The 24,602-nt window shown below is 41.0% G+C and overlaps 1 protein-coding gene across 1 annotated transcript; it reads left to right on the top strand.

Moving 5' to 3' along the window:
• The first annotated feature begins 2,167 nt into the window (after window positions 1-2,167).
• On the top strand, window positions 2,168-24,483 carry TAF15 (TATA-box binding protein associated factor 15). Its single transcript, XM_075113651.1, has 16 exons — window positions 2,168-2,302; window positions 6,065-6,101; window positions 7,226-7,274; window positions 7,471-7,561; window positions 7,640-7,757; window positions 10,488-10,771; window positions 11,571-11,685; window positions 18,567-18,601; window positions 19,182-19,214; window positions 19,805-19,914; window positions 20,449-20,578; window positions 21,893-21,982; window positions 23,336-23,420; window positions 23,510-23,595; window positions 23,700-23,802; window positions 24,113-24,483. The coding sequence occupies exons 1-16, from the start codon at window positions 2,293-2,295 to the stop codon at window positions 24,150-24,152; spliced, it is 1,416 nt and encodes a 471-aa protein (XP_074969752.1). The 5' UTR covers window positions 2,168-2,292; the 3' UTR covers window positions 24,153-24,483.
• Window positions 24,484-24,602: the final 119 nt, after the last annotated feature.

Below are 24,602 nucleotides of genomic sequence, written 5' to 3'. Positions count from 1 at the left end.
TCCTGCCGGCCCCCTGCTACACAGCAACCCCGGAGGTGGGGGTCCCTGCAGTCCCCCAAGCCAGGAAGGCCCCGGCTGTCGGCTACCTGCTGCCCTGTGGCGGGGTCAGGCTGCTTGGGAGGGCCAAGTGTTTCCCTTTAGGTGCGACGGACGGAGGCGGAGAGGAGGGCCTGGACCAGAACCGCATCTTCCCGTGCCACCTGCGCTAGCACCAATGGAGGGGTTGCCCAAAGACAGGCCTCCTCCATGTCAGTGTGTTACAAACCAGGCTAAACCTGCTGAAACAGCAACAACTTCGTTGTTTGTCTGCAGTGCTGTGCACGCACTGGCTGAACACCCCACAGCCTGAAGGGAAGTAGCAGACGGAGTGGTGCTCTGGAGCGGGAGCCCCTCACCCTAAGAAGCCCCTGCGTGAGGAGAGGGACATGCAGGAAAAAAGGGAGAGGCAGGGAGAAAGAGAGGCTTTGCTCCAAGGAGGGTGGGAGGCACCCAGCAGTGAGCAGAGGATGTGGCTCCCACTGCCCAGTTCCTGGTGCTTGGACCTGCATCCGCTCACCACGAACAGCAACGTGGCAGAAACGCTTCCCCACACCAGTTCCTCCTCCAGACAAGACCCCAGTTGCTGGCTGCTGGCTCAGGTCTAACAAGAGACCCATGAGGTCTCATCTACATGGGAAGGATCAGAAGAAACACACCTTCCCCCACTCCCTCTGATTTTGCAAAGCGGGAAAAGCATTTGAAGCAGCTGGAATCTCTTCCAGCTGAGGGGGTTGAGCAGAGGGTCGAGAGGCCGACATCTTTTCCCCACCCCAGCTTCAAGATTTTTTGAAAGCAATGGGAGCGCAGCACAGAGTTATCAGCAGGCACACAGACACATGAGCTTGTTGCTCTCTCTCAATTAATGCCATTTTCCACTTATGAGAATCCTTCAGTCTCTGAGGAACGTAAAGGCACGGAGAGCCTCTACACATTGTTTGGGATCTGCCCTAATCCCAACGGTGCATTGCAAAGGCAGCCTTTGTGAGAGGTCGTGAGAAGTTCCAGGTCGTCGCAGGCAGAGGAAGGCTAATGGTACAGAATAACTTGCAGCTGGAGGAGATGAAGTTTTTCAAGGACAAACGAAATGATGGGGAGAGAGCTCAACCCCTTTTTTTTTTAATTAATCATTCTAGTCACTGCTTGTTTTTCAGAAACTTATTTTAGGCTGTGGCAGTGGGATTTGCCTCCCGCTGCTACGCTTGGGGGAAAGAGACAGCCCAACTTGTTTGCAGATCTGCTTAATCCATTCAGCTGAAATCAGAGAATACTCTTCACTGCCTTTAAAAACAAAAAAAACCCACAACAGTAAAACCTTGAAGCACTCACTGTTTCTCCAGCTGATGCACGCCCAGACTGTCACTAGTCAGAAGGCATGTAACTGTTAACCTTCCCCCTCCAACTCTTGCAGAAAGATAGCTTGACACCAAACAAGAAATAAGACTGCTAAAAAACAATCAGATTAAATAATCAGTGTTGCTTTTGCTGTCGTTTCAGTTTGTTCCTCGTTAACCTTCCCTTCTGAAGCAACATACCCTGTTTCATATATGTGCCTCTCAAAATCACCGTCTCTTTTTCCAGAAGACCATTCTGCAAGTCAACATTTGGCTTTTTAAGAGTCAGGCACTCTAGCAAACCTGTTTTCTTTATTCAGTGGGGCCCAGATTTTGGATGTTTTCTTTTAACTCCAGCTTCTTTTCTTGGACATGCATGCCCAAAGCATACCGAGGACTTCCCCCCTAGGTGGCTGCTGTCAAATTTGGCATGGGGAACTCTTTTTTGGAAGGCTTTAAACATCCTCCGGCACAAATGGCGATGCACAGTCGGGGTGCTGGGAGGGAAATCGAGGGGGCTGCTGGTGCAGAAAGCCGGGCAGACGCACCAGAAGCCCCCTCCCCCGCCCCGTTTCCCTCCCTGCACCCCGACCATGCCCTGCGTGTTCATTAATTAAACTAATTTAATCTTTTAAACGATTCCCTGCACGGCCTCGTCCCACCCCGCACGCCCTTACAGCGCCGAGCACCCACTGCCCCCTCCCCCAGTACAACCCCCCCTCCGGCCGCCGTCACTTGGTACGACCCGCTCCCCCACCCACATCCCTACGCGGGTGGTAGGCGCCGCGGGCGCCGATTGGCTGCCCGGCCCCGCAGTCCGCGCGAGCTGCGGGTGCCTCAGTGTGCGCGCGGCCGGCGCGGCGCTCGGTGTCTCTGTCTCTCTCCCCCCCCTTTCCCTCAGCCCGCTGAAGCCGCCGCCGCCATGGCTTCGGGTAGGTGCTTCCAGCCCCGCCGGGCTGAGGGGGCCTTGGTGGCGGCTCTGCTTCCCGTCGCCATCCGCGGGTGCGGCGGGGCGCGCGAGGGTGGGCGAGCGAGCGAGCGCCATGTGGCGCAGGTGGAAAAGGCCGCGGCCGTGTTATGGGGGAGGTGCGGCCCCTTCCCCCCCCCCACCCCCTCCCCCCATTATCGCCCGCTCCGCGCGCTCTGCCGATGGGGGGGAGGGAGCCACGCCCCCGTGGGCTACGCCCCCTTTTGATCGAGGTCACGCCCCTCCACTGGGACCCCGCCCCTTTACGGCCGGGGCGTGGTCAGTCCGGCCACGCCCCCCGGTGTCGCGATGGGGTGGGGGCAGGCTCCCATCGGGGCTGCCCCTCCCCATTTTGGGTCGAGGCCCCTCTTTGGATTATGTTACACACACACACCCCCCCCGGTGTGAGATGTGGGCCCACTCTTGGTTCTTGTCCCCACCCCCCGCGTGGGGCCCCCTTGGGGTTGTGTCCCCCCCTGGTGTGAGATGTAACCCCTCCTTTTGCCCTGGGTCATGCCTTTGGTATGGGACATGCCTTCCTGCCCCCCAGCATGGGACCCACCTTCCCATCCCAGTATCTGCTGCATCTGCTCTGCATTCTGCTCTAGGAGCCTCCCCGAGGGTGCCAGCATGGGGAAATGCTTCACAGCCACCCTGATGGTGGCTTAAAAATGTCCTGGTTGTAATTCTTTTCCTAGTGGAGGCCTTTAGTTGAGTACGGAGACAGTGCGTCTGCTGTTCCAGATGACTTGACAGAGCCCAGCTTCTCCTGGGGCTTCTGGAAGCATGTCGTGTTGCTGTTTTCTCATGCCATTTGAAAATGGGATCCGTCCCACCAGCAGTGATGCCCCTGTGAAGCTGCGGATAGGTAGCGTACCCCAGAATGGGAGAAGGAATTCCAAGGCTATAAGTGCTTTGTGGAGTGAGCCCTGTTTTGTTAGGGTTGAGCCATTTTAGTGTTGTCTCATGTTACATATAGGAATGTTAGAGAATACAAGCGAGGTATGTTAAAGGAATCCATTAATGTAAGGAACAGTTCTTTACTATGAAAAGAAAACATACCCAAAGGTACTGTAAAATGAGTTCAGAGCATGAATTCTTCTACTAAATGAGTGAAGTTTGGCAGCAAACTAAAACCACTTTTCTTCCCAGACCTCAAGTACTTACCCGTCAAGCATCTGAGTATCTCCTCTGTTTTTACTCTATGGTGGTGCTCAAACATGAGATTCTTTTTCTGTTGAGAATACTACAGAAGCAGTGCTGCTTCTTTATATGAATTACTTCATATGAGATCTTCAGTTTTCAAATATACATGGTAGATTCTTCTGTCTTAAGAGGAATATACTTCCTGAGCAGTGCAAGGTGACTAGTCTGCTGTGCCCCACTTCATTCACAGGAAAATTTTCCATAAACTTTTTAAATATTCAGAAAAAAGTCTCTGTATCCAAGAATCTCCAGAATGAACTGTTATTTCCCAAAGTACTTACAGGCTCTTGTCCCCACTGAGCCCGCCAAAAGAAATCAATCAGAAGTCTGTAGACTGAGGTCCAAGAGGATGCAGAAAATTATATAAATAAAGGAAATTCCCCTGATTCTGTGTATTCATATTTTATGGGCTCCTTATCTGGTTGCTTTCAAACTTTTTCCAAAATTTTGTGGTTTGGCAGAAGCTTGTGAGGGAGAAGCTAAGGAGATTAAATGTAGTCCTTCAATTTATAGCTCACTGCATCCTTAGTCAAGAATTCTTTCTGATAGAACCATTAATATTTGCTTTAATTAGCAGCATTAATGGCATATAAATTTTAGAGTTGAAGCATAGTATTAAAATGTGGTTCCCTATGTAATAGTAATCTTTGTGATCATTTAAATTGAAATAATGTAAAAATTTTATCTTCATCTCATTAAAAATAATAAACATGTTTGAGTTGCACTTCTACATTGTTGTTTTTAGTTGCTTTTCATTATGAAAAGGCAATGAAATATTGGTGTAGCAGTGCAAAAGGAGAATATTTCATATCTGAGTGAAACTGCTTTATAGGATGGGTGAGATGAAATATTACTTCATGTCAGCTTTTAGTAAATGATTCTTTTATAGAATATGAAATTTGATGCTTTGTGTTACTTTGAGGAGATACTTTACCAATAAAAATGCTGGTTTATGTCTGAATAGCTTAGGTGGTAGCCTCGTCTTGGAAGTGTGTGTGCTTGTGTTTAAGTATATGTGTAAGTACTGGCAGGATTGGATTTATAACCAGATGAGAGAGGTATAATGAACAGACTTTGAGCAATTTGATGTGTGTTTTATTCAGAAAATGATTATAGCTGTTGATAGTTTATGACATTTACCCTCATTGTAATTCACTCTCAGTTCCAGCTTTTTAGCCAGTTCTAGGTGTAGAGGTTAGAGAGAGTGAGTGGGGGAAAGACTGAAATCAGCAACAAAAACAGAGGGGTTCTGAATAGTTTTTATTAGACCACGGTACCACAATATTTGTATTAGTCCTTGAAGTGATTTGAAAGGAACAGGAAAATTGCAGGGCTGTTACCCAGAGTGACAGTACTTGGTGAGGCTGGTAGAGAAAGGAAGCAAACGTCTGGTTTTTGACAAGAAGATGGGAATTTCATGCAAAAAATGTCAAGAGGAATTGAGACTCCTGTATAGAAAAGCGAGGACGACAGAGTTCGTGCAGTCAGAAGGTGTTTGGGCATAGAGCAGCTTGGGGAGTGTGGGTGTCTCTGAAGAGGTGAAGCCTGCTTGTGTCCACCTGAATGCTGAAGGGTCTGAGGTTGATGGAGCAATGCGTGTTCTGTGTGTCTGCATCTGTTGCAGGCAGCTGGCTTGGGAAACGAAATCTTTCTCCTATATAGCAAGAGCTTTTAATACATAAAAATTTGTAATTTTGAAGAAGACAAGGAAATCCATCATTATGCAATTAACAAGATAAAATAATGTGATAAGCTAATTCAGGAAAGGCAAAGCACTCTAAGAACTCAATTCCAGCTAGCAGGTAGTAGCATTTCTCGTAATGTTGATAGCTTTTACAGATTAGATGCTCTACTTTAAATAGAAGTGAATAATTCTTTTTTTAACTTGAGGTCATATTTTGAAATTCGCATTCTTCCAGGGTGTTTCACAGACTCAGTTTCTGTGATAACTGAGGTTTATGGCTTGAGCTATCAGTAATGTTTTTCTTTTTGCAATATGAGAGAAGAAGGGAGATGTCATGGTTTCTCCATCGCTGATTTTACACCTCCAGTTTCTGCCTCTGTCTGTGCCCTTTTGCTAGGCAGAGTTTTCTTTCATCTTAAAAAGGGATTCAGTAGGACTGACCTCCTTAGCTTCGCTCGAGTAATTAAGCTGCTGCATTCTGTTCATTGATAATGGGATGGGACTCTATTCAGTAGCCACTGGGGGGGTTGTGCAGTCCCGAATATTTGAAGAGGTGCCTCAAAAATGGAATTCAGATCCTTCAAAAGGGAAGTTCAAAGTGGCTACGCTTGTGTCTTGTGCCATGCACCCTATGCATCTGAGCTCCTCTTCTCCCCAGTCTTAGCAGTCTCTGTTTTTGTTAATAAAGAGGAAGGCGTCTCATTCGATGGGGAAGGCAGCTGCATTATCCGGTGTACTTGAACCTTTCTCCGTCTCCCCAGATTTCTTCCTCTTATAGTAGGTAGAGGAATAAAATGTTAATTGGAAGTTCTCAACATGACTTACTTCTTTTTCTAGATTCTGGAAGTTACAGTCAGTCTGGGGGCCAGCAGAGGTATGTGTGGGGTTTTTTTGCTGTTAGCAATTAAATCTGCAAAATAAAAGACCGTTTAGGATTCCCAGCATGGTGTTTGAATCGTTGGGCATGATACAGTGTTGATACGTTTTTGGAGTTACAGGTGCAGAAAGCTTGGTGTGCCCTGGGCCTTTATTATGATGTCTTATAAAATGGGAAAAAAATGTATATTCCTGAAGGGAAGACAATAAGCAGGTTTAAATTGGAATTACATCTTTTCAAAAGTTCTTACTATTAAATGTTATGAAAATAGAGAAATTTTTTTCCTATGACTGCATTTAGCTGTTCATTAAGATTTTAGTCAAAGGTTATACAAGTATAAAGGTGATGGGCCTTATAGATGTAAAATTGTATTTTTCCATTTTATTTTCCCATTGGAAGGAAATTTTTGTTAAAACAACCCTCTGATAACTGTTCATAATTGTGAAATTTAAAAGCCAGTTAATAAGATAGCTGCAAGTTTGGGAGGGGGATATTTTAATCAGTGAAACAAAAGTGGTTTTATGGAAGTATGAAAATCATGGCTAATACTGCTAATGAAAGTCACAAGGTTCTATGCATGTGGGACTGCATGAGTTTGAGTTTGTATCTGAGTATGACATGAGTTTCAGCACATGGGTCTTCTGTCAGTTCATGAAGTCCAAAAGTGGCAGAGTAACAAGTAAGTATAATCTAAAGCTAGTGTGGTTTTTTGATTATAATGTCATTGTTGAATAGTCCAACAAATACCAAATTGACAGTAATTGATTAAAATTAACTTTGTAAGAATTTACTGAAAAACTTAAAATGCCTTGGTTTCATGTGATAAAGTTTTCTGTGATTCTGAAGAATCCGTCAAATTACAGTAAGCCTAACTTTCATGTACTTTAAATTTATACTTGAAACAGAGCAGAAATTAAAATAAGCTCTTCCAGCTTCTGACAGTCAACTACGGTAATCATTAGTTTATTGATGCAGTTCTAATATGCCCACAACTGCAGTACTTGGTTTAAACACCTACTTTGGAATGAAAAGAAACTTAAAATAACACCAGAAATACCTTTACTTTCCAACTCCTGTGGAGGGCGCTGTAAGCATTTACTAAATGCATTTTTCTCTTACAGCTATTCGTCCTATGGCAATCAGAGCAGTCAAAATTATGGACAAGCACAGGTAAGTTGAAAGCAACATTGTGTCTTTCAAAGCAGATGTTACTTGAGTAAAAATAATTGTTCATGGGTGACCATATCTGGGCCAGGAAGCAGTCCATTCTCAGCTGTGCTTGGTGTCTGCAGTTGTCTAGTGAGGGAAAGCTGTAATTACCTGCTGTGGAAGTGAGCCTTGCTTGAGTATGTTCTTTAAATTACAGGGATATTCTGGTTATGGGCAGAGTGGGGACAATTCCTCCTATGGACAGAACTATGGAAGCTATCATGGGAACTATGGACAAAATCAAACAGGTTTGGCTAGCTTGTTACATTCATTAGCAGTAATTAAAATGTGAATATTTACTAAAAATTTTCTTCCTCAATTTCCAGGTTATGGACAAGATTCCCAGGGATACGATGATGAATCCAGTTATGAAAATCAGAATCAGAGCTCATACAACCAGCAGTCTTATGGCAGTCAGGGGCAGCAGAAAGGGTCATCTAGAGGGTAAGGAAGCTGAGATTAACAGTATCTATTTAAAGTACTGTCTAGTAGTTGTACATTCTTAGCTAAAGCTATAACAAATTTCCTGCTATCATTGCCAAGAAAAGGACAAACATCTGAAAATCCACATTTTTAAGATGTTTTGAATGCCTGAAAGAACAGGAGGTAAGGGAACAATATTTCTTTGTGTGAGAAGGATGGATACAGTTATTTTGAAGTCAAGCTGTAGGGGGAGATACACTCTTAAGTCTTTGGATAGTGACTACAATGAAGAGTGGACTTGGTAGAGAGTATTTTTGATTAAGAAAAAGATCGAGTACCTCTGCAGTCACATTCTTTTGTATAAACTTACACTACTCTTTACTGACTTCAAATAAGCTGTTAGCAAGGGAATTCGTAGTCATTCTTACATTTGTAGACTTCTTACCTGACTTAGAATGCCTTTTTGTGGTAAAAGAAAAGGATTCAGAAAAGTTGTTTAAGTATCTCTTCTTTTTCCAAGTAAGTAGGATTCTCAAAACATCGTGCTTTTATATCCTGATCAGTAACTGAAGTGCGCATGTGCATACTGCAATCTGATTCAGTACTTTACACTATTATACGTGTATTTTACGTGTTCAGTGATGTTGTACTCAAATCAGTTTGAGTGGGTTTAATGATACAACTTTGAAAGTATGTTGGAAAATTTTAGCCAACTTCCTGTAGTGACTTTATGATCTAATTTAGAAGCTTCATGTACACACCCCAAGGTTACTGCACGCATTAGATCTTTATTGAAGATTGTGTGATCTCTTTAAAATACACCATCATGCACTAAACTTCATTCTTGTGTCCAAGGTCCAAATATTTTTTGTATTTTTTTGCAAGCTGATAGAAGAATCTGGACTTCAGCAAACTCGTACTTGGTTTCTGGTTTTGCAGTTATTATTACAAAACATCTTCATATTAACAAGCAAGGTCTTAATCTGTCAGTGGTAGGTTGGTAGGTGCTGTCACTCACGAGTATCTTTTTGGTATCCCTAAAGAAGGCAGGAATGTGGTTAAGTTTTGTTTTGCTTGCCTTTGTTTTCTGAGCATTTATTAGAGCGGTACAAAGTCATGGGACTAGGCAATAATGTAACTTCTTAACTCTCTAGGCATCTAGTGGGAAAAAACACAGTAGAGCATAGATTCTCCAACAAGCTGGTTTTGACCAAGAAAATGGGAAAAAAAAGACCTTGTAGGGATTTCAGTGTATGATTGTAACAAGTAAGGAGAAACTGAGAAATTAAATTATAGCAACTTTGAAGAGGATGGCCACAAAATTGTATCTCTCACATCCTAAAGGAGGGAAGGGAGGAAAACCAGCAAATAGGGGATGCTGTCAACAATGCTTCTTTCGCTGGCGATGGTGCAAAGGCTAAAGTGGAGCTGACTTTTTTTGAAGTGAAGATATTAACAAAAATCTTCACAATCTGTTTGCCACTGGGATTATGTTAAAGCTAAGATCTAGGCTAGAACTGGGATTGAGCAGGTCAGACAGTATTTACATGGATGGGATATTTTGAGATTGGTTGGACCCAAGGGACTTCATCTTCGAGGGCTTTGAAAAAGCTGGTGGAAAGTTTCTGTAGGCTCTTAGATTTTTTTGTTTGTTTTTCTGAGGCATTTTGGCTAGCAAGTAAGATTGCCAAAGACTGAAGAGTGGCAAATATAGTGCTTCATCTCTTTAAAAAGGGGTAGAAGCAGGGAGGAAGAAGAGAAGAAAAGGTGGCAGAGGTCAGCGATGAATTTCAATTACTGAAAGAATAATGCAGTTAAGCCGCAACTAGAAGTACCATGGGGAAAAACAAAGGTATGAGTAAGAGCCAGTGTTTCCTGGGTGCAATTTGTTTCTCATAAATCTATGTAATGTCTTGCTATGAAAGGGTAACCCAACTGGAACTATTCTCTCACATACCTAGACTTTTCATAATCCTTTTGTTTCTACCTTGGATGCTGAAGTAGCCTAGGGAAGTACGGTGTAGGTGAGATTTCCTTGTGGTTGCTATAAAGTTGTTATTAGTCAGAGAAGAGTTATGACTCCCTCTTAGAACGAATCGCCACATTGTGTTGGAGTATCCTAGATGTGATATTGGTCAATGTTCCTGGTGAAAGTTGGTGGGATAGGATATGTAGATGGCACTAACATGGGAAGAACTGCAAGTATGTCAGAGAACATCACAGAGTTAGAAAAGTTCTTGGCCAAATGGTAGAACGCCCAGAAAAAGACAGATTGTGCAATTCAGTGAAAGCAGAATTTGGGGATTTTTTTTTTTTTTTTTGTAGGTGGCAAGTATCAGCTGCACAATACAACATGAGCAGTGGGTATCTTCCTTTGCAGTTCTGTAGGGAAGGATTTGGTGTTAGCAGGTCACAGGCTATGCATCAGCTATTGTCATGCTACTGGGGAGCGGGGAGAAAGCAAGCATTGTACTGGGATATGTAAGGCATGTGATGCTCTTAAGTGACATTTGCAGTGGAAACTGAAGATGTCTTGGAAGCAATAGTAACACAGTTTTTTGCCTTGCTTTTCTTCGAATCCAGATGTCTCCCAACAGAGATGAAACAGAGTATTTTCATATCCGTATGCTGGTAATGACTGGGAGGTAACTGGGACTAGGAAATTTTAGCCATGTCCTGAATTTTCAACTATTGTTTTGCTCTCTGTTCTGCAAATATTTAGCTGTTAATACAAAGTCTGTTTATTTTAAGTGGAAGAGGCTCTTATGAACAAAAGTCAAACTATGGTCAGCACCAAAGCTCTTATGACCAGCAGTCAAGCTATGGACAAAACCAAGACTCCTACGACCAGCAGTCAAGCTCCTATGACCAGCAGTCGGGCTATGGCCACCAGGGCTCCTATGACCAGCAGTCGGGCTATGGCCACCAGAGCTCATATGACCAAAAGTCAAGCTACAACCAGCACCAAAGCTCATATGGCCATTCTCAGCAATCCTACCAGTCCCAGAAGGGAAGCTATAGCCACAACAGCCAAGGTAAAATTCACAGGTTGAGTTCAATATTGGCTAAGAAGGTTGTGAAATAGTTGGATTTCCTTCCACAGACAGTTGATTTGAGGAATATAATTAAAGCTCTTTGCCATGTTGGTATTCTTGGGGAATGTTTTATTTGTTAAGACTTTCAAAACATTATGCAGAGATGAAAAGCTGTCAGGGCCCCAGAATTGTTGCGCTTGCATTTGTTGGAGGCAGCTTTGCAGAGTCCGTGTCCTTGAATTCTGCAAATTCTAGATAGAATTTTCTTCTAAGCTATTTTGAACCTTCTTCCCACATGAGGGTGACATGTCTTGATCAGTCATGAAGAGCTCTTGCATGTCGCATTCCAGCTTTATGCTGTGTAGGTGAATTCTGAGAAATTAAGTTTAAGATCAACCCTTTTTTTGCAGTAACTTCAAACAAGCATCACAACCCACACTCTATCCTTGTTATGTCTTCAGCGATGTCTTTCGCAAACTGGGAAGGCTATATGGAAGTAGAATGAAAAGTACATTTTAGAAAATATATATCTAATGTTTGGAAAATAGAGTGTAATTAAGGTACAGAGTGTTTACATTCTGAGATACTTTGTGGCCCTGGAAGCCAAGAGAGGTAACTGGAACAAAGTCAAACTTTGCTTTGTTACTGTGTGGCATAGATAATGTAAGAGAGATTTAGGAGTTGATGCTTTCCAAATTTAAATGGCAGGCTTGAGGGGGGAAAAACAAACGTAGGGTGGAATTTTCACTGCACTGCAGTTTGCACTGCAATTTACTCATGTTTTTACTCATTCCTCCAGATGATCGTCGTGAAAAGAGTAGGTATGGAGAAGATAATAGAGGATATGGCGGGTCACAGGGAGGAGGTAGAGGGGGATATGACATGGATGGAAGAGGTCATATGTCTGGATATAGGTAAGTGATCTCATTTCAGTGCCTGCAGTTCCTTACCCTGGCTTTAGTTTTTGTTTACTATATGTCTATTCCTAACATGGTTCAGATTTAGGTTTCCAAAAAGGGGAAGGTTTCTAAAATTAAACCTTTCTGCACTGCACAGAAATGCATTTTGCATTTGCCAAATTGTTAGGTTCAGATAGATTGAGACCAAGCATTTGATTGTTAGGATGGATAGCTGCATTTTATTTACATGAGTTAAAATACAAAAACTGCCTGAGCCCATCCCTTGAAATAAGACATTTTAAAACCTGTAAAAGCTTGTTTTCAGTTACAGGAAAATCAATGGCCAGGGACTGAGAGAGTTTTCTAAAATTCATAGCTAAGGTAGCTAACATTTTAGCAAGGAATTATTTTGACTTTACAGTGACAGATAATTACACTGAAGTTGGTTAATTGTCTTTCTGCTTTCTAAATAATTTAAGAGTAATTTAGTAATAACATTCCTTGTTCTTTACCGTTTCTTGCAGTTTTAACCTTCCATTATAATACAGTTTTTATTACTGGTTTAGCTGTCAGTTTAAACGTGTTTATTTTACGTAGATTTTAAATACTGACAATACAGTTACCCTTCTGCCATTGCCTTAGACCCTGTTCCTGTCAAGAAAATTTATGCACATATTTGATTTTGTGCTGGCAGATGATTTCATGCGTAGGTCTGAGAGGTTGGGACCTTTGCTTTAAATCCATTGAATTAGGCCAGATGACATTATTATTTCGTAATAAACTATGACAATTGGCTACCTTTTGTGTACCTCTGTGAATGGTTGTAGGGTGCTCACTGATGCAAACTAAGAACATTGAAGCTTCCAGTGTGCTGTGGAGTGTTGCTTGCCAGCGCCACTTACCCTTAACAGGCTGGACGGTTCTGGGTTATTGCTAGAACTCCAGATGAAGAACTGTAATTATGCAGCACTGTTTGTTTGAACAGATCTAATTTAAATAAAATAATCCAACAGTGTGTTAAGACTGGGTGATTTTAAAAAGTATTTATTTTTAAACCATATTTAAAATTTGCCTGCTCCCCTAAGGAGGTCCCAAATTGTACTTCATGGCTTGCTCTTTTGATGACATAGGTGGACCCTATCTCTCCTAATTAGGTGTGGTGGCACAATTACAAAGCGTATTAATAGTTATTTTATGTTACAGTTTGCTGGGGATTTATATAATATAAACTTAACCAGAAAAGTGATTTCTAAGTTCATTTTCCATTAAAACAGAAAAATTTTAAATTAGCTTTTTCTGTGTGAATGAGGGTTTTCCATTTCCTATGAGAAAATCTGGGTTTTTAAAAAATTGTTTATAGCTGAGCCTTTTCCAATAAGAGGAATGAATGTGAGCTTCAAAAAACATACTTTTGGTAGATTTTATCACTTTGAAACAGTCTTCCATCTTTGCAAGATAAAGTAAGATAAATTAATGTCTGTGAAAATAAAGCCTCTTCCCATATTTTTCCAAAATGTAAGAAAAATTTTGTTCACACATCCCTGTAGATAATAGTGCGTCAGTGGACGTGAAAGGCAGAAGAAGAAAAAGAGTGGAGGTGAATGGGGAAGTGGGGGTAAATACATCAAAGTGGGAAGGCATTTGTTAGGAAGTCTGTCGCTTCTGTTAAGTGATGCAGTCTTTAATGCTATTTGCAGTGAAATTTTTCTGAAACTACAGTGTCATACATGTTTATTCAGTCATTCTGCATAACTATGATGGAGGATTCCCCTCCTGACATATATATATTTTACCAAAGTCATGCTTATTAGAAAAGTGTAAACAGTTAAATTAAATAAAGTATATAATCAAGGGGAAAATTTCTTCTAATAAGGTAAGAAATCATGTTTAGCCCTGTGAAAATGGGGGGAGGGGGGTGTTCAGGGTAGTGTTTTGGTTTTGTTTCCTTGGGTTTCTTTTTTTGCTGTTGTGTTTTTTTTCCTAAAAGCAGCTTGTGTAGGAATGTCAAGTCTATCTCCAGTAACTAGTTACCATTTTCAGATTTTAAGACTTAACATTAAATTGTGGAAATTCCATAGCCATCAGGAAATAATCTGTCTAAAAATCTTGTCTATGCAGGTATTTGTAGTGCTGTAATAATGTAGGCTTTGATTTTTATACTGGTTAGAAATATTGTGTAAATGAGTTCTATCAACACACGCACTAAAAATTATTCCTTGACATTAACAAAAAAATCAATAGCTAGCTTGGCACCACAGCGAATTAGTCTCTGCTGTGTCTTGACTGGCATTTAAAAGCAGGGAGAACTTGTTGCAGCTTGTTCATCGGTAAGAGCTTTACCCAGTCGTTGGTGTTCTTACAGCTGTGTTGCCTGCTGTGCTCTGTAGTGCTGGGCTGCCAGTGCATCCTGTTCACAAGCATCATTGCTGGCTCGCTCCTGCCCTGTACTTGTGATACAGTGACTTTAGCTGCAACATCAGTTCTCCCACAAGATCCTTGCAAGTTGCACTGGCCTGTATAAACTTACCCTGCATGTAAGACCTCTCAGAGCAGCCTGCAGTGCGAAAAATTATTCTGGAATACTTGGGGCAAAATCAAATTAGCACTTTTAAATTTTGAGAGCTTTCATTTCTTTGAATAACCTTTATAAAAGTACTTCAAATCCTAGTTGGTAATGTTATGGTATGAACTGTTATTCTGAAAATTAGAATGACTTGAATATGTACTGTAAGAAATGCTTTCAGCACTCGTCTTTTGTGCCTGTGCAAAGTCATGCAGCACTGAGAAGAAGATATCTTTAGAAAAATTACTGTTCAGATTCCCTAGCTGATACTATTACGATAGGGAACAATCATTTTTTTATGCGTCAGGTGTTCCCTTTTTAATCTTAGTACCTTAGAGTTTCAGAATTATTCTTCAGATATTTTTTTAATGGTCTCGAATTACATCTTTTGGGATTTTAGTATAATTTTTCCACCCTTTCATTTTGAAGCTTGAAAAATTCATGATCTCACTAATTTGGATTCTGGCTAAGAAGCAAAATATTTTCATTTTTTAAAACGTGTAGTAGAAGAGTCTCATCTTCGAGCACTTTTGGTTAGAAAGCAGGTACACTAGGTCTTGAGAATGCAGTTTTACTCTAAGTTAGTCTTCAAGTTTCCTTGTAGAGTATTCACCTTTTTGTTAGAGCCTTCAGCCAACAAATAAGGAATTAATTGCTCATTGTCGTGGTGGGACTGAATTGTTTTGGTTAAGTACGTAAGTGGGAAATACAGTAGCAATACAAAGCAGGTTTGTTTTTTTCCGTCTTGGGAGAGCCATTCAGGCAGTTGGGTAGCTATACCTGTGACACTGCCCCTCTTCAGAGTCTGGGGATTAAGTGGGAATAGCTTTGCCTTGGCATCTGCTCATGCAGTCTCTGTTGGTGGAACTATGTAGATGCAGTTTAGAAAAGGATTTACTATTGGGTTAGGATTTGTCATAGAAATCCTAACTTCGCTCAGCTTAGATTGCTCCCCCCCCCCCCCCTTGTGCAGATTTGATGTTGATGTACTATATCAAGAGTTACCCATGCAGCTTAGTTGCTGTGTTAGCTGTTATGAGTGGGAATTAGCTTATTGCGATATAAAGAAGCAACAACTTAGTGCAAATGTTTTTTACAACAGTGCGGTTTGTGTTCAGAATTAATATTTTGACTTGTAATGTATATGCTTGAGCTTAGCCTTTATATAGACTTGGGAAAAACATGAACAGAGGCAATAAATATAGTCAGCAAAAAAAAAAAGGGCAGTCTGTCAGTAACTTTATTGGTGCACTAAGCATTCCTTTCTTGTTTTTAAAAATACATTCTTACATGTAACTCCCACAGGCTTGGCAAGACGTAGATGCATGTTGGAGGCTGAAACTTGGTTCCTGAATTCTTAGTGCTACCTCTCCCAATATCTGATCACTTGTTTTAAGTATATTTCTTATATCTGTGACGTTCAGCTCTGCATGTAACTGTGCCTTTATATTAAAGAGTTATTCCCAGCTGAAGTAAGCAATGGTCAGATGAACTCTATTTACACACAAGTAGGTGACGTTTAAACATGTTATTGAGTATGGGGAGAAAAGAACATCTAAAGATGTTTCTTTCATAGCAGTAAGTTTTTGTCACTGTGTTACCATGTACACGTTCTGGCTGCTTGCAGTTCAGTCTCATTTTATTATCTTTGTTGGTGGCATTGCTGAATTTTAGCTACCTGTTCGTGAGTCTAACACAGGATGTTAAAACCCCAAACTCCACCTGGTCACCCACCTATTTGGTCTGTGTGCAAGACTGGTAAAGCAGTAGACTCTGAAACACTGCAATTATGTTTCCCACATGTTCTATGACAGTAGTGTGGGAACTGATTCAGTTGCAGAGATTGAGACTTACGTTTCGTGTCTCGGCAAGGGGTACGTCTGAGACTGTGCCATCAGCTGCTTGCAGCCAGTTTGTGTTTGACTTCACTTGCTGCAGCACATCTACGTGCCTCAGGGGATCTTGGGTAGCTTTGCCAGCAATCTCAGGAAGGTAACACACTGCAGCTTTATAAACCACATACGAAATGGGACTTAAAAATGGAGGAGAGCATTAATCTGTCATCAAAGGTATCTGTCACTGAATTGATGCAGGTTTTGGTTGGGTTGGTCATGTGAGACTAAGCAGAAGATAACATGCTGAAGCATACTTGGGCAAAAACATATTTCTACAGACATTAATTGAAAAAACTAAAAATTGTGGATTGCACTTCTTAGTGTGGGGTGCAAAATTACTGTATCACAAAGCTAGAAATCAGGCATTTGACTATGACTCCCTTTATGTTTTCTGTGTCCAACTCTATCACTTTTCAGAATCATGGTGCACACATTTTACCCCAGCATCTTGGCAAAATCCTCACGTCCTGTAAAATCCGGGCTGGGTTGATGACAGACTTACTTTCTGTATGTTTTTAGATCACTGGGTTTTCTAATTTATGTCTCTGCTGCTGTTTCAAATCAGAAAACATATATGTGCTGGATAATGCTGCCCTGACCAACTGGGACCATAATCTGGGGTTGGAAAACTGATATGGTTGGTGTATTCACTCTTGTTATTTATGAGTTAAAGTCCTAAAAGAGCAGGTATCCTACTGAAAATTGTTGTGTCATAATGAAGGGGTTTTTTAGCTGAAGTGAATTGGAGGTGGCAGGAAGATATTTACAGTAAATTTTATGATGACCATTGTGTTTTTCTCATCAGACCTTGAAAATAGCCAGCCTTGAATAAAGACCGGCTTTGATGTTGCATGTAAAACTCATTCATTTTACCCCTTTAACGAGCGGAATGAATTACTTATGAGTAAATGACACTGCAGTTTAGCATTCGGATTTTTTTCTGTAGAGAAGTAATTTAAAATCTGCAGCAAAAAATTATTTTAAGAAAAGTCCCAGTAAAAGTGATAGTTTGTTGTGACAAACATCTAATACTCTTTACATGTACTGTCACAGAACGTCAGTCACCCTTCAAAGAATGTCTCTCTTAGCCCAGTTTTTATAATGTCTGTTGGAACGGTATTTCTTTTTTGTCCCTCACTTTGGGCAGATTTTAGCTCATAAATGTTAACAGTACCTCCCATTCATGGCTTCGCACTTGCTGTAACAGAAAACAAATATACAGAGTGCCAAAGAAGTTACTCCCTAATTTTATTTCATTGCCTTTTGCTGGGGTGCTTGTGTCCCATGTTGAACTCTGATGTGTTGGCAGATATATTAAATTAACACCTGGACTGACGTCCAGTTGTAAAGCGCATTGGTGAAGAGGCTGCTCGTACTAGTACAGTAGTTCCAGAGCCTGGAGATAGCCCTCTGCATCAGGGTTTGAATTTATGCTGGCTTTATCTTAGCTGCTGAGTGTGAAAGCTACCAGGATTAGGTGAACCTGGCTAATTTTCAGGTGGCAACTGTGTCCCCTACGCAAAGGAGGGCAAGCAGGCAGCTTTACATGGCAGTATGAGACAGTCTTCCTGACACGTGGTTATTGACTTCCTAAAAAATCCAGTGCTTGTATTTTTCCTGCAGGCTTTGAGTATTGATTATATTGTGTTCATAACATGGATGCAATTTAAAATGCTGTTGTGAAAAATCCTACTAGTGCGAACATTTACACAGAAAAGTGAGGGTTTATTTTCATGTACATAATTGGAGGCGTAACGTCCTGTTTAAAATCCCCTTCTAACCTTTGAAGATTAATGTGTGTGATCTCTTAACTTGGTCTACATTTTGTGCCACAGGTTTCAGAATGAATGAAATAAAACTTCACGGCCTCTGCTTTTGAAGCTCACATACACACGCCTTCTCTGTAATGTCAAGTGCTAATAGTGCAGTAGGTCCCCACAGACCCTTCCTCAGAGAATGGCTGATACTGCTAATTAGTCCCCCGTGTATAAATGCATAACGATGGAGGTTAATTAACTTTAGCTCTTCTTACTTCTAGGAAAGTACTAAAGTACTAATTATTCCAAAGTAGCAGTTACATCTGTAATTAAAGCCCATTAACCTTCATGAAAATAATGTTTCTGTTTTTAAACCCAGTTTTTAATAGCAGTCATGTTGGCTTATGGGATGGGAGAAAGTATTGAAACAACGACATGTGGATGGGTTAGTTTAAAATACTCTTTAGGGCTTCTCTTCTCCAGTGCAGCACCCTCTGCGATTATTCGCTTTCATGTAGTTTAATCTTTGAACATGAATGAGTAGTGAGGAGAACATAGAGACGGTGCTTTAGCTGCCAGACAGTAACTCTCAACTTGTGATCAGTTAACTGTAGATTGAGCCTTGGGCTCAGCACATAGAGACTTAAGGAAGAAATCATTTCTTCAATTTTTCCTCTGCAGTGGTGGTGACCGTGGTGGCTTCAAAAATTACGGTGGTAAGTGCCGAGTATCCAAAAATGTTTCAGTGGAAATTCTTTATAAATCTAAAAGCCACCAATATCTTGTTACTCTCTAGTAGAAGCATTATAGCGTTCTGGTGAGGCTGGTGTATTCATGAGTTTTAATAGCCAAACTTGTAACAATAAACTGGATTTCTACCTTGTCAAATTGCATGAAAGAATTTGTGGAGACAGTGACGTTCACTGGAATTTTTTTTTTCCTTATTTTAAATTTTTGTTACAAATGCTTCTTAGAAAGGTACGAGAGGTTAAAAAAAAAAGTGGTAAACTGCTTGGTGATCTGACAACCAGCATTTGCAAGATAACACCAGCATAGCATCAGTGTGGTAACTGCCACATGCTGCAAGTTAAAGAACACGTTAACGTCCTACAGACACCTTCTGTTGAACGTTTTAATCTAAATATTCTCTAAATCTCTGGTTAATGTTTTAGATCATAGATGCATTACTTTAAATATTTTATTGTCTCTAAAAAAGTCACTTGAAAATGTTTTGCTAAAAATAGTATTTGTCTTTTTTTTTTATTTGTCTTTTTTTTTTTTAAACCCGTTTCTTAGGTCAAAGGGATTATGGACCGAGATCAGATGCTGGTAAGAAAGCAAGCAGTGGGTGGGAGTGGATTGTAGCGCTTAGGTCATTGCTTTTAAAATGTCTATCTAGAAAGATGGATGTGGCTGCAATTCCCGTGGCTCAAAAGAAATTCAGCTAAAGCTTGTCTTCCTTGAAAGCAATGGGTTTTACTAAAGTGCATGTGAATTTTTGGATGTCTTTTTATGCAGCAAGTAAGAATTTGCTGACAAACTTTGAATCTGCTTGAGCCAAGCAGCTGATTTCACTCCTTGACACTTCTGCTAAACTTGCGTTACTTAAAACATTTATATGCTACTTGGATGGGTTTGGATGTCCTGGCTGCATGGATGAGTTGAGTGTGTGGCAGGCAGCTGGTCAGCTGTTGAATGTATTTGGTCTCTGATGTACTGCAGCATCTGAAGGTGCTGCGCATACGTTTTTGACATTGATGGTATTAACTTAAAAATTATGCTCTCTGCTCATCTCTTTTTTTCATGCAAGATGTCTGGGATTTAAGGGTCTGCTACCGGGCAGTATAGACCTGAGCTTAAAATGTTGCTTCTATTGCTACCACAAAAATGCATAGTAAATGTAGCTTATTTTTTCATAGATTCAGAGTCTGACAACTCTGATAACAACACTATCTTCGTGCAAGGACTTGGAGAGGATGTTTCGACAGATCAAGTGGCAGATTATTTCAAACAAATTGGTATTATAAAGGTATGTGAAATGAGAAATCGTTGGAAAGAAGGAAGAGAACTTGCAAAGCTAGCGTATTGGAAATGTACTGGTATCATTCAAGGCAGATGCTCTCTCCCCAGCAGCTGTAGATAATATTTTTATCTGGGTTCCCAGATGACAGCTCATTTATAAGCTGGTGGCACTATCAGCTTTTTTCTAGTGACATTTAGATTGCTTCGCATCTCTTCTTTAGTCTTCATAACCCTTAACGCTGACACTCTGTCTGTTTTACTGCCCTCATGCTTTAGCAAGTATGCTTCTGTGTTCTATGGCTGTTTCTTCTGTTTCTGCAATTCTAAATTAGGGCGCTTGACCTCCTTTTTTGTTAAAATTGGGCCCATCATTACTTCATGGAGAACAGCCAATCAGTATCCTTCAGTCAAAAGCAGCTGTTTCTGCAGGCTAGCCCCAAGAGAATCTTCTTTCTAATGATACTTTGCTGTTAACAGTTTATGCTCTGAACTGGCTTTATTACTATTCCTCCTATGCCAAGTGTACAACCTTTCTTTTCAGACGAACAAAAAGACTGGCAAACCTATGATAAATCTTTACACAGATAAGGATACTGGCAAACCAAAGGGAGAAGCAACGGTATCTTTTGATGACCCTCCTTCTGCTAAAGCAGCAATTGACTGGTTTGACGGTGGGTGAGAGTACCTGTTCTTTTGCTTATTTATGGATCTAACAAGCAGTGGAGGAAGCAAATCAATATCCTCACTGGGGACCCCGTGCTATGTCTTGTTTGGCTTTTGTTTTCTGGTTTGTGGGTTTTTTTTTTACAAAGACCTCTGTTTCATGGTATTTTGTGTGTGCTGGCTTTCTCTCTCATTTGGTGAAAGAGTGGCTAGTGATTAAGACCAAAAATATGTAATGAAGCTGTTGGGGTTTGCTGCTGTACCTCAGTCATCCTGCACAAAGTATGAGAGATGCTGTTCATGTCACTCGGGAGAGCGTAACTCCTTGTTCAGACCAATGGAGCTGTAACCTGTGTTAGCAGCTGGAGGGATTACTTGCAGTGTTAGTGCTGATATTATTAGTGCTGTGGTAGCATTTTTGGAGTCCTGCAATGGTTATGGCAATCTTGTGCCAAGTGCTTTGGCACTACATATGCAGTGAAGAACGTGGGTTTTTTAAATTACGGGTTCAGTGGAGGAAGGGAGCAGATCCCAGAAATACATGGAAATAAAACTCTTCAGACTTGATGCAGGAAAGGCAGTGATACTCTTTTGTAGTAGTAAACTTGGGGGCGGGGGGGATATGCAGGGAGGGAAGTGCCTGCTCCTGTGACCTTGTGCATTCACAGGATTTTAATAATATTGGGCAGAAACAAAAGGACATGCTCTGCATCTGGTGTGAAATGATAGTGCGTAAAAAATCTGGCATGGCATGCTATTTGATGGTTTATATTTTGCTGATAAAATGCAAATCAACTTTTGTTCAGGAGAGTAAAGCAAATATGACTGCATTAGGCACACACAGAGTCCTGTTTGTTCTGTGATAAACCTTGTATCTATAAAGAACTGAGACTTTGTATTTAAAAAGTTAATGTTTTTCACTTATCTGGGAGTATTTAATTTTTGTGCTGGCTGTTGAATTGTACAAAAGCCTTGTTGCCTGACTTGGGGGAACAGAGTTCTAACATCCAAACTACTTATGCATGAAGGTGTCCAGATATCATTAAAATGTTCTTATGAGACTAGTTAAATTGCAACTTACAGATTGCATTTAAGGTAAGAGGAATGTCTGTGGATTTGTGAAGAACCTAGCAAGTACTTCAGTGTTTGGCATCTCACATTTGGACCAGTGTTTTCAAAAATAAGAGATTTACTCCTTACTCCTGGTGTCTTAAGAGCTTTGTATTCAGTCTGTACATGCAAATCACTTCTGTTCTTTTGAACTCGCTGCTGTGTTGTTAGGAGCTGCGTTGACCGTTCTCACACTTTCCGTCTTTCCACAGGAAAAGAATTCAATGGCAATGTTATCAAAGTTTCGTTTGCAACTAGAAGGCCCGAATTCATGAGAGGAGGTGGAGGTGGCGGGCGTCGAGGTAGGACTAAAATCTGTAGAATCCTTGTTTTTGCATAATGAAATGCTTTTTAACTATTAATGGTTTATAAAAGAGAAGTTGACTTTGAAGCAGCGATTCACCAAAGTATATGGGCCTTTGGGATTCTGCCATGAAAGGGAGTAATAAGGATTGAACCGAGTTAAGTAAACTGAAATCAGTAATCTGTTTTGCACAGCGTAGAATTTATGCTTCCTTTTTGAACTGGAAAGTCTCCAAATCATGTCTCAGCATTGCTTTTAAAGAGGTAGTATAATAATGATGTTGAGGCTGTACAGGTTCCACATAGATAGGTATGAACTCCCAGTGAGTATTGGCTTATTACAGCAAAGCCTTGAGATACTCTGACGTTTCCAGATGGTATTGAGCAGGGTAAATTATTCAACTGCTACTGACTTAGAGCAGCATTTGGATGTCTGACTCTAATTAAATAGATGTTAATCTCCCTGATTCTCTGCATAATACAGTTTTGTCAGTAGTCCACTGAATCTTAATTACCATTTTACAGGAAGCATGCTTTGTGCATTGGCTGTCAACAAATTTTAGTTCTTAAATCAGTCAGTTTTGTAAGCTGATTAAAAAATGATACTTCACAAACTTCAATTGGATAAAAGTTCTTAATCTTGTTGATGCAGAAAGCAAGAACTGCGTTGTCCCTGTGTTTGTGTCAGATGCATCCTGGCATTAATCCAGACAGATTTTGTTGTTGTTAAATTTTTGTTCTGTGACTAGGTCTGGCCTTATGTGATTGATATTATACATTGTTAAATCTTTATGAAGTTTTATTAGTGCACATAGTGGGTTTATATTTACCCATTGGCAATTCAAGTGAATCAAGTTTCCTTTTACTCCTGAAAATGAATTTATAAAAAAATACGTGGTGGGGCACATTTTTCTGGCCATCATGTGCTATCCTTGCTTCTTCTTTTTCCCCATCTGCCCAAGCTATAAATCTGCCCATATGAACATGTGTACGTCAGCTATGCAGATACATTAACTTCAGACCATCAAATGCTGTTGAGATTTGGCAGTGGCTGAAACTTCTGTTGTTATTTGCCCAAGCCTCGCAGCTAGTAGTAAATCAGCCAGTAGATGCTGAATTCTACAGTGGTACAATTTTTTGTCGTCGGCACTCCCTGCTTCTCTCAGAGTTCCTAATGTGGTTTCACAGGCTTGCCTAGTGGGGGTATATTTACATTGAACAGTTACTCTTTCTTCCACACGAGAAGTCTGTCACCTGGGTTCTAAAGCCAGTGACAATCCTTAGTAAATGTTTCTCATGTATAGGTGATAGACACTTCCCCTCCTTTATTCTGATTATAATTTTGTCTACAGGTTCACGAGGTGGATATGGAAGAGGTGGGGGCTTCCAGGGTAGAAGTGGGGAACCCAAAAATGGTGATTGGGTTTGTCCTAACCCGTAAGTGTCATTTTAATTGGCAGTGGTGTTTCATGTATGCTCTCTGAGCTTCTCAGTAGCTAAGTCTGGGGAATCCTTGTCTTTTCTAGGGCCTGTGGTAATATGAACTTCGCTCGCAGGAATTCCTGCAACCAGTGTGGTGAGCCCAGACCAGAAGATTCACGTCCATCAGGAGGTATGTAAAATCAACTGCGTCTCTTCTGAAGTGTTAGAGGTGTTAATGGCATCTGCAGCTTTTTGAAAAACCTGGCTGATGTGTCGGTTTGCATTTTCCTCTAGATTTTCGTGGGAGAGGTGGCTATGGAGGAGAAAGAGGATATCGAGGGCGTGGTGGCAGAGGCGGTGATCGGGGAGGTGGCTATGGTGGTAAAATGGGAGGAAGGTAAGCAGTTTCTTTGTCCTTGCTAGGTTGCGTAGCATACAGACTGTGGAACTGATCCAGAGTGTGGGAAAAGAGTGATGTTTATGTGTCCACGCACAACTGTGCTATGAAAACATTAACTACAGATAGGAGCTTCTGGAGAAAACAAGTCAGTTTGCCTGTTGAGTCTGTTTTGTGAGCATTTTTGGATGAGGCTATCTAAACATAGAAAATTAAAGAATACACAGAAGTTGGCGTAGAGATGTTTGACTGAAGGGATTATTTGTTATTTACTTAAAGGATTCCTTATAACTTCTTGTTTCCCTTCCAGAAATGATTTCAGAAATGATCAACGCAACAGACCATACTGAAGACCACTGTGAATGTTTTGTTTGTCTTGATGCGTTTGATAGTGAAATTGCCAGAGTTTTGCCTGCCGCTTCACCCATGGCCTCTTTGGATAGTGGAATTGAGTGAAACTAGATTTTTATTTTGGTTGGGAGGGACTGGGGCGGTTTGGGAGGATTTTTTTTAAGCAAGACATTGAAATTTAATCTTGGTTTGAACATTCCCCTCTTTTCTTCCCCACCCCCATACCTTTTCAACAGGCCCTAAGAAGGAAAAGGATAAACTGTAAAATATTGCCAAAATATGAAGTGTTTTGTAATACAACAATAAATGCTGATTGTTTTATTTGTGAAATCTTACTGTTTCACAGTAACTTCAGTTACGTGCGTTTCCTTACATATTCCCTGTCTTCCTGTGGTATGACCTCAGTAGAAAATAGGGTCTTGCATGAAACAGCGCTGCTGCTCTGACCC

The sequence above is a fragment of the Phalacrocorax aristotelis genome, chromosome 18 (genome assembly GCF_949628215.1).
Source record: "Phalacrocorax aristotelis chromosome 18, bGulAri2.1, whole genome shotgun sequence".
Taxonomy (NCBI): Eukaryota; Metazoa; Chordata; class Aves; order Suliformes; family Phalacrocoracidae; genus Phalacrocorax; species Phalacrocorax aristotelis.
This window is presented reverse-complemented; position numbering and strand designations above follow the sequence as displayed.